The 10726-nt window shown below is 41.0% G+C and overlaps 1 protein-coding gene across 1 annotated transcript; it reads right to left on the bottom strand.

The window, feature by feature from the left end:
• Nucleotides 1-407: 407 nt before the first annotated feature.
• Nucleotides 408-10206, bottom strand: LOC139910753 (gamma-aminobutyric acid receptor subunit rho-3). Its single transcript, XM_071898164.2, has 9 exons — nt 10064-10206; nt 8980-9092; nt 5774-5841; nt 5465-5688; nt 5220-5302; nt 3997-4134; nt 2349-2501; nt 859-1052; nt 408-713 (listed from the first exon to the last, which is right to left on the bottom strand). Exons 1-9 carry the CDS (start codon nt 10204-10206, stop codon nt 408-410), a joined length of 1422 nt encoding a protein of 473 aa, XP_071754265.1.
• Between the last annotated feature and the right edge of the window lie 520 nt (nt 10207-10726).

Here is a 10726-nt window from a genome sequence, read left to right as displayed (position 1 = left end):
TAAATGTTTTGTGTCTAATCTATCCATAAAATAATATCCTAAAAATGTATATATATATATATATATTTTGGTTAAGACTCTGTTTTGTCCGTTATAAAACACGCACACAGCCAAGAACACACACAAACACACACAAAAAAATAGCCAATGCATTTAGGTAGGATATCGCGGCAACATTTGAACTCGGATTTTCTCCAAGTTCCAGCTGTTCTCTTCTTGACTACAGAGGTCAAGAATGTTAAGGTCATATCCGACAGGACAGCAGAGTGTTGTGAGTTGACAGTTAATGTAGGTGTGTTACTGCAGTCTGTTTGATGTTACACTGTATATACAGTCGACAACAGTCAAGAAAGAGTACTGTATCTTCCGCTGCATATCGCAAAACAGCAGGGAGTTGTGCGTATGTCCTATGCATACATGCTCCAGTAAATGATGTTGAACAGCAGGTAAGCCATGGGGAATATGACTCTGGAGTAGGAGTCGATCATGTAGCTGTTGCTCATGATGAAGCTGAGGTTTTGTTTTAACGGGTGCTTGCGACGTAGCCGGGTGCCCTCTGTGGGCGGGGAGTCAGTGGTCGAGTTCCGAGACTGGGTGGTCCTCTCCGTGTTGGGGGTGCTGGAGACCTCTGGAAAAGATGCCAGGTCGATTTCGTTGTCATGGAAACACCCGTCGAAGGCCATCGCCTGGGTGGCGTTGTAGGAGGCGGGGACCTGTAACGACAGCGGGGAGCGAGGAGAAGAGGTTAGATTTTGAATCCATTGAGCTGCAGATGGTAGGCAATTATTTAGTATGACTTCAAGGGATTTTTTTTGTTAGGAGACAGTACAGGGTGAGAAACAGCTAAATGTGAATGACCTTTGCCCTCTTGAGCTTCTTCATCTCCTCCACGGTGGTGAAATAGTTGACAGCGGCGTACTCAATGACGGACAGGAAGACAAAGAGGAAGCTAGCCCACAGGTAGATGTCTACGGCTTTGACATAAGACACCTGTGGCATAGAGGCTGAGACACCAGTGATGATGGTGGACATTGTCAGAACCGTGGTGATGCCTGGATACAGAAACAACCAGGACAACACATCGTGGATGTTACACACGTTGCTTCCCAAATAGCGTTCATTGATTGGACAAGGATGGGATATTGAGGCCCAATCTTGTCTTTACACCATACTTAAAGGGAAGGTTCAGTAATTTTAGAGGCCTATCCTGTTTATCATTAACCATGTTCATTATTATAACATTCAAACAAGTTTTTGTTTCTGAGAAATCAACACCAGCCTCCTGTTAGCATTTGTTAGCAATGCTAGTGCAAGTCAATAGGGTATGAAACCACTGCTTTCAAAATCGTATTCAAGTGCTTTGAGCAAGTTCTGTTATGTATTCTTACTATTACTACAGCTATGGAAGTATTGCTTCTTGCATAAGCTTGCAAGTGATTTGAAGAGGTATGGTTTCATATCCCACGGACTTGTGCTAGCATTGCTAACAAATAGCCTATTAATAGGACAATGTTTGCCAATTTAACAGCTCTAATGTAAAAACGTTTGGCACATTCTAAGAGGGGGCTTGATTAGTGATTAATAGGGTAGGCTTATAAAATCACTGAACCTTCCCTTTAATAAACACCTAACAAAACACCTAACATTACAAATACCTGACAACTTTTAAAACAGCAAAGAACGTTTTATTTTATTGTTTTGAAAGTGAAAAGCACATAATGAACGAGACACTGATAAAGCAACTTTGTTTGCTTGTGTAGATATCTAGATCGTCTTTGTGTAGCCATCATGAGCCTCTACAGCATATTGCCATACTTCCAGCCCATTGTGCAGTTTTATTCTTTCATAAATTAATTAAAGCTCCAGTGCAATGATTTCAGCTTAGTCAGGATTTCTTTCTTTCTTTTCAGATTTTAATGGTTAGATGGTACAAAGCTTGTAGGACTGAGTAACCTTCCCTATGAGTTTTTCAAAGGGCCTTAGTCAAATTTCCACAATCCTGACAGTTATAATAATTTGGGTAACTTTACATTAACAAATTAAATCATACCATGACATTGAGAAATGCAATTCTCATTGCACTGGACCTCTAAACAATTCAGCTTCCTCCCCTGGTAAATATAAATCAGTAGAGAAACTAGCCACAACACCAACACACCACTCATTGGTAGTGATTAGTAACTAGTAGGCATGGTCCAACCAGGAAAACACCAAACTGCATCGTAAAAAAAATACCCCAAAATAAACATTATATCCAGTCTAATTTTAGACTAGGCTTTAGGTTTCCAGATATTCTTCGAACTTCTCATCTCACTTGGGCCTTAGTAAATGTAACCTTAGCACCGTACCCAGAGAGACTCGGGCAGGCACGGCCCTCCTGTCTATCCAGAAGGACACCCAGGATAGCATCACCATCAGCATGGTGGGAAAATACGTCTGAAGCATGAAGAAGAAGATGTGCCTCCTGAGAATGAAGTTTATGTAGAGCCGATTGTACCAACCTGAAAGAGAGATAAAGAGGCGGGACAACACCATGAGCGGAAGAAAAGAGACTGTCACTCTGGGCGGCGCTGTGAAAACCGCTCAGTATCGTAAATCTTGTGAATATAAGGAATACAAAGTGGGCCTACTGGAAGAGCCTAGAACTCGAATGAGAAAGTATTAATTGCATGAGGCAGATATGTCTAGAGCTGAAGTTACATAACACCCTCATAGATAGGATGCCTCTTCAGGAGATTATTCCACACTGACACACTGAGAAGGAAATCTCCTCGGCCCTCTTTCTCTCTCGCTCTTCTCAGACTGAAAATATGAGCACTGCAGCAGGCAGGGTTTCAGAGGGCGGGCTTAGCGGTCATACACGTCTAAAAGACTTACATAATGAAGTAAAAAAAGCCCACAATAGCAGTATTTATATTCAGCACTGTAGATAAAAAGTCATGTGATTTTCTGTGATATGTTCTTGAAAAAAAAAGATCTTTAAAATGGAGCTTGAAAGTCTGAAATTCGTTGAATTTTATCTAGTAATGGATTCATGTTTTTTTCTCAGTATAATTAATTAACAAGGCCTCTAAAGGATGTTTTTTCAATATTTTACAACAGGCAAACAGTAAAATTTAAGAGATAGATTGCAAGATATCATAGATATGAATTTCAATACAAAGGGGACCAGATTAATCCATCACAAAAAAAATATAGTAGAGATAGGCAGACAGACAATATCTCACTGCCCTATTTCACTAAGCCTTGGATCTGCATATTGCACTCCATATCTCACACAAACACAACACAATCTTAGTGAATCAGAGCTTTAGTCCTCTGCAAAATATTAATAAAGGGAAAGTTCAGGATGTTTAGACTTATATATGACAATTGTGTCATTGCAGTAAGTCAATCCTTTCAATTATTTTTCAGACCAAAATTTCACAGCTACAGTGGTATTCACACATGATACTTTCTGTAACCATTCTCTCTGCCTGTGCACGTCACTATCAGTCTGCACAGTGAATTGGTGCAGATAAATTCTGTAAATTGACTTGATTGGGCTCCGAAAAGGGAGGTACATTTTTGCACAGCAGAAGTGAATACATGAATCTGAGACAATAAACTCATAATCATCATGCTGGATTATGAGGGGAAAGTATCTGAATTGGCTTTATTCCCCCAACCATATAGGAATTTATTATTTATTCTTATGTGGAAACTACTAGGTATTAGGTAGGTGTTTTGCTAGCTGAAAGATGACTAATACTGGAGTTGCACTGTTTGACATGCAGCTGTCATGGGTCAAAATGTTTGTTCTGGCTACCAGCAGGTCTGTGTAGGTGAGGGAAACATAATATATAGGTATAAAAATGCCAAACTTTCCCTTTTAGAAAAGCAATATTGTTTTATTGTGATGATATCAGGAGGTCTCTGGTTGTTCCCGAACCTGGGGGGACAGCGCAGAGAGCCCCAACACTTCAACACATCGCTGACAGCAGGGAACCAACATACCAGTGCTGCTGTAGAAGGCAAGCCCATAGGAAGGGTGGAATTCTTCAATAAAAAACTGAGAGAGCACGATCTCGTCAGTCCTTAATGAATCGTTCCCATTCTTCCAGTAGAGCATGAGGTCGTTCTCATTGTATGCATCTTCAAGAGAGGAGAAGAGGGGGGTGGAGGGGTTGGAAGGGGGGCAGCAGTGACACCTTCACATGTTGCCTCTCTTAGAAGAATCATGGATGTTTTCCTCAGAGGAGAGCAGAGAGCGCACAGAAATGGGACTCCCAGCTCTCCTCTAAGGTCAGGATCCATGCTTAATTATGTGTGTGTTTGTGTGTTTGTGTGTGTGTGTGTGTGTGTGTGTTGCGTGTGAGAGAGAGAGAAAGAGAGAGAGAGAGAGTAACAGTGTGTACATGCATATGAGATGATCCTATGAATGCTGTGTTTATATACTATATCTGGCTACTACTATATCTCTAAGTACCTGTGATCCAGTCCAGACAGGCAAAACTACATAACAGTCTGCACAGAAGGCAATCCAGACTCTAAAATCAGTTTGTGTCTGGTAAAATACAACCAACTTGAAGTTTACTGACTGTCACGAGCAGAACAGAATGAAAAAAATTATTAATCCCTAGTAAATCCTGCATTAGAAAGACAGACATGTATAATGGACAGAGATTGACCTGATTGAGGATTACCAGTTATTTACTCTATGTAAAAAGAGGATGGGGATGGTTAGTGGTTTTGTGTGTTCATCAAGTAAGGAAATGCACTGTGAATTGTACAGTGTGTGTGTTTCAGTGCTATCGGTATAGCAGGGATGTAATGCGTAAAGATATCCAATGGCATTTTTGACGGGTAGTTTGACTGCTGTGATTTTTAACTAAATCACAAAGAGGCAAAACAGAGTATCAAAAGCTCAGTAACATGTTTGTTTATGTTTTTTCAGCAAGCACTCCACAAGCATGGGAATGATTTAAAATAGTACTCATCGGGGGATTGTGCTGGAACACACCTTCACACCTCTGATCAATTGGTCTATACTTTAGAGGTAAGGCGTAAGGTAAGAAATTCAGATTATAGATTTGCCACCCATGCACAATATACACTGTTTATACATGTTTAATTGGGTGTTATTTACAATGTAAACAAATCTACATTACGAAAACTGCATTGGATATCTTATAAGACATTCATAGGCAGCACTGTACTAATTGTTGTTTGATACTCACAGCTCTCTAGCTCCAGAGAGCAATTCTGTGTGTCCAGAGGGAAACTACTGAAGTCCATTGAACAAAGAGCAGTCACAGTAATCCTAAAACACAGCGTACAGTTAAAGAAACCTCCACAGAAAATAAGCAACATCAGTAACTGTAACAGAAAATGTTAGGTGTGGGTCATTTTCAGAACATTTTAGCAGCATTACCTACCACTCTGCATAAAACTCTTCATAAAAGAAACACCCTTTTTTTTTTACCTGACACTATAGAGGATATTGCCATCAGGATAAACCCTCAGCATGATGTTCTCCATGGTCGTGTCGTGGATAAAGGAGCGCTTGGAGTGGACAAAGAAGACGTCTGGAACCCAAATCTTCTTCACCAGACGGGCGTCAAAGGTGCGGCTCTTGTTGCTGCTGGAGGGGAAGGCCAGGCGATCGTCCTGCCAGTAATGCCTCAGGTACAAAGTCATGGTGAAATCCTACAAAAAACACGGGTGCTCAAGCCCAATGGAGAAAAGGAGATACTGTATATTGGCATATTAGAAGAAATCTGGAGGCACATACCATGTTTACTTCAGATATACTGTCAATACTCTCCACCTGGACGTCTATGCCGACAGGAATAGCTGACCCTACAAAAGGTCAAACATCGCAATGGATCAGGTTCAGGACAATCTCATCCTGCATGAATCATCTGCCTCCACATCTGCCAAAGATTACAATGTTTGTAAATCCCACTGCTGAGCTAGTGAAAGACAAGGCAATTAACATCAAGTCTTAGAGAAGACATTGTCAGCACATTGTGTTGGGTGAAAACAACGACCCTGATGTCATGCTGGCTCGCATGCATCAGCTTAGTGTTGTGTTGATATCGTCTTTTTATGTGACATCACTTTATCATCAACACACAACTGCAACATGATGGTTCACACACAGCCCCTTGGACACAGCGCCAATCCTGTCCGTTACCTTCTTCCCATCCTCATCCTCATCCTCATCCTCATAAAATTGTACTTGCAACTTTTTAATTTCTGAATGAGATTCATCAAAGGTATAAGGAATAAATGCTTGGCTTGGCTGCTATATTTAGAATATCCAAACTGAATATTAAATTATGCGAGAAATTAAATTATGCAAGCTCAGCTTTAATATATAGATACTGAATCAAGAAAAACTCTTATTGATTGCCTGTATTACTTCCATTAAAAAAATAGTATGTTTTGAGCAGATAACTGATTGCACAATGAATAAAACCTGCAGCTAAAGTATCTTATGAGAGCATGTAAAATTAAATTAATTCACCAACATTTGTGTGATTGCTCACATTAGGGTACAGCAAAGCACCATTAAATCCTATCTCATTATAATCATGGTAAACTAAGACTGCCACAGTCACTACACAGTAGATCGAAAGCTGACAGTATTTGTGAAATGTGGCTCACTGTCAATAACACTGATTTACTGCAGCCCACTGAGCTTTTCTGTCAGAAAACGTTAATTGTGAAAATTCATTGTTTTCCAGAAATGTTCCTCGGCATCTTTCGTTCATCCTAAAATATAGAGTAAATCAGTAGAGCTGTGAGAAAACAGGGTGTAACATGACTTTTTGGTTCTCTAAACGTTCCTCAGAGACACTCAGGCCCAGCAGTATGTAGTTAGAGTTTCATCAGCGCTCAAGGAAGCAGTTGGTTAACTTGGTGAGGGAGATTTGTCCAAGAGAAGACAGATACAAACCTTTAGGAGTTACTCATAAAGTACAACATAAACCAGTGGCACATGATGTGGAACTTATGCACTTAAACTAAAATAAAAGTCAGGTAATAATAAGCAAGTATTTACCAGTGCACAGGTTTTGATGTAACTATCGCTTGTGCTATTTCGGTGAGCACCTACGTAGAGATTCATTCACTCATTGTCTTTACCCGCTTATTGTATTAAGAGTCACGAGGGGGTGGAGCCTATCCCAGCATGCAATGGGAGTAAGGCAGGGAAACACCATGGACAGTCCATCACACTCACACTCACACTCACACCTATGGACAATTTAGAGTCTCTGACTTGCAGGTCTTGGGACTGTGTGAGAAAACCAAAGCACTCTGAGGAAACCCTCGCAAACACAGGCACAACATGCAAACTCCATACAGCAAAGGGCTGGAAATCAAATGGATGTTTCTTGCTGTGAGGCAACAGTGCTACCCACTGAGGCACCGCCTGTTGCAGATACAATAATAACAAAAACAAAAATGCTAACCTATGCCCTAAAATCACTTGGAAACTAGTACCAACAAATTAGTTCAACTTGAACTGCAAGAGGGAGGATGAGAAGGACAGGAGTAGCAGTTTCATAACACAAATTTGTATAACCCAAGGCACTTTAAGTTCAAAGTTTTGCTCAAGAAATTGACACACTGCTCCAATGCTATGTCAAAATTGGCACACTGTAAGTATATCTAATATATATTAGCCAGAATGATCCTTGTGCTATTTCCCCTAATGGCAGAATAAATGTGTCCTATTTGTCCCATCCTGTGAGTATTATTATCCAGTGGAAGTAAGCACTTAAAACCGACAGTGTTTGCACACGACTCAGACAAGCATGTGGTACACTGTCATCTGTTTTTGAAACATCTAAGTCGATGAGAGAAATCATGACTCTACAACATCCGAGTCCTGTGGCAGCAGCGAGGTCGCTCTACTTTAAAAATGTCTTTTTGTTAATGAATCTTACAGAAATTCAGCTTGAGAAAACTGCCCACTGTGGGTATCTGCAGATGTATTATTGCTCTGAAAACCCAACAGCCATTCATTCATAACCTGAACCTACAAACGTTTCTCACTGGAGAAAAGGGACTTTTAAGTCTGGCTGTTAAAAGGCTCTGGATGTGAAAAAGAGTGTGAAAGAAATGATTGCTTTAAAGTAAGGGAATCCTAAAAGAGACTGAACGTGATGCCTCAGACAACTGAACTGAATGCCCTTTTTGAATGCATTGTTTTCTTCTACCTGGGTGATCTCATTCCATAAAGTCATGCTCCTCATTTACCAGGATTAACTTCACATCAGCTCAACCCAACCAGGACAGCATAGATAAATTATATATGTACTATATACCATCTGATATGGAAACTAACAACAAAACATTCTACCACTCATGAGTTTGCTGATAGGCACAAAACTTAAGTATTATAGCAGTTCCTTGAATATCCTGTAGCATTCAGGATTTGTTTGTTTTTTTCTCCTCAAAATGAGGTACACAGTCCAGATTATTGTATCAAAAAAAGTCTGAATTACCGGCTTCAGTCGTTGTCTGTTTAACATTGGAGACAATCTGGGTCAGTAAGGGTTTTTTGGGTAGCGTAATGCCAAATATGGCACTGTAACCTACATTAAGCTTACTGAGTTGCCAGACAAGCACATGCTTCATAGTAATAATAATATGAAGAGGAGGAGGAGGAAGAAGAAGAGGAATAGTGCAAAATCTATTAATAAAATGAAGCCAGACGAAGACTGCTGGCTCCTTCCATTTTATGCAATTGTTGTTTTGTTGTTTTTACTGTCCTTTTAATACAGGTGTAACACACTCTACACTTTATTTTATTTTTATTTTTTTACATGCACATAAATAATCGTGAAACTTGAACATGGAGGTTGATTCACCCGGTGCTAGATAGATAGATAGATAGATAGATCATGAATACATACTAGAATAACATGAATGCAAACATTGTTTTGTATGGCATTCCAGCCAACTGGATTAGGATATTGGCCTTACCTCCAAAGCCCGGCCGCATTGCAAAATCATGGTCGTCAATACGAAGCAGCTGCTCAGATTTAATTAGCAGGGACTTGGTGCTGTCCAGCTTTTTCATCTTAAGGTCCACCCGTCTGGGAACCAAAGAAGACACAAATCAGTACATCAGCTGTTCTGTGGATGTACGAGAGCTTACAAAAAAGCTCTTTCTTTGGCTCTCTCTCTCTTTCTCTTTCTAGCACACACACACACACACACACACACGACTTGAAGCACGACTGACATCTGGTCTTGGGAGTTAGTGATGATTACTTGAAATTTAGCAGTCTGATTAAAACCAAAAGCAAGGGTATAATGGAAATGAAAGTTCTTTTCCTGACAGTCTGTCTGCACTGATTTTCACGAACAGACTCACAACTGGGTCAGAGATGCTGCAGGGCCTCGCTGCTATCATGGATAATAGGACAGACCAACAATATTTGCTATGTTGGCATTTAAGTCAGAATGTCTCATGAGTTTTTCCACTGAGAGGTCTACCTGACCTCCACTGCCTTCCCAGAAATCTTCATATAATTATTGATATCAAGTCAAAATGAGTTATCTTATTGTTGTACAGAACCCAGATTTCATTCAACAACAATCCATATGAAATTTTGGGCAACAAATCCATCAAGCTTACAGCACTTGAGTAGTATCAATGTCTGCCCAAAACAAACCATTTTCCTAGTATGTTTAACTCATTTTTAATTGTAAATAAGACTGAGAATCATAACTACACACTCGACCCCCTGATCAATTGAAGCCATCTACAATTACCTGAACATCAGCACTGCTGTGATCTGCTATATGCATCACCTGTCACCCCACATGATCCCATGACCTGCCTTTACCTTGATCCACCAAGACATTAATGGAAAGCATCAAGGCTAACCATGCAGCCATGGTTTAATGACATCCTAAAGCAGCAAACTATTAACTGCTATTAAACAGAACAAAGCCTCCAACAAAGCCAACAAAACAGTAGCTGCCAGCTGTCGAAAAGCAAATGTCAGCAGCGGAAGCAACCCAAGAAATGAGTCCTGCTAGAAATCCTACTTTGGCTCACCCTCCATGTTTCTGCTTGGTGTTCTCTCCAGGATAAACATCCTTGTGTCTCCTCTTGTTTGGGAAGTGGTTGCTGTTGAGCTGGGTGACGGGCCACAGCCAGGCCAAGCACATCAGTCTTAGGGCCAGGAGGGCCACATTCATGGTTGAGCTGGGGCTGGAGAGACAGGAGGAACCACCAAGGTCCTCCCACTGCGTCAGTTTCTCGCCCAGGGAATGCCGCGGCTGTCCCCGCCGTCTACCGGCACGTCCATATCCCAGCAGCACTCATTCTGCCCCGCCACGCACACGCCCAGTAACTCCTGTGTTATCCAACCCTCTCATCTCCTATAACATGGTGTACATCAGTCCAGATATCCAATGCTTAGCTCCGACGCACAGGCATTCCCCTGGCTGTCACTGTGCCATCCCACCGCTTATGTCTCCCGGCACAACATGTTGCCCCGGCTCCCCGCTGTCTCCTCCCTCTGATTTAAAACCAAATATCAATTTATTCCTATAATGACAAAGGAATGCCATTAATTCCTCTCTAATCTTCTTATCTGCGGTTGGTGAAATCTTTCAGTAACCTACAAACTGGAGGCAGGAGAGGGCGGGGTGGGGATAATACAACCAGCAGTTTCATCATCATTCTGAACAGATAAAAATAAAAAGCCCGTAGCCT

Source organism: Centroberyx gerrardi, unplaced genomic scaffold (genome assembly GCF_048128805.1).
Source record: "Centroberyx gerrardi isolate f3 unplaced genomic scaffold, fCenGer3.hap1.cur.20231027 Scaffold_119, whole genome shotgun sequence".
Taxonomy (NCBI): domain Eukaryota; kingdom Metazoa; phylum Chordata; class Actinopteri; order Beryciformes; family Berycidae; genus Centroberyx; species Centroberyx gerrardi.
This window is presented reverse-complemented; position numbering and strand designations above follow the sequence as displayed.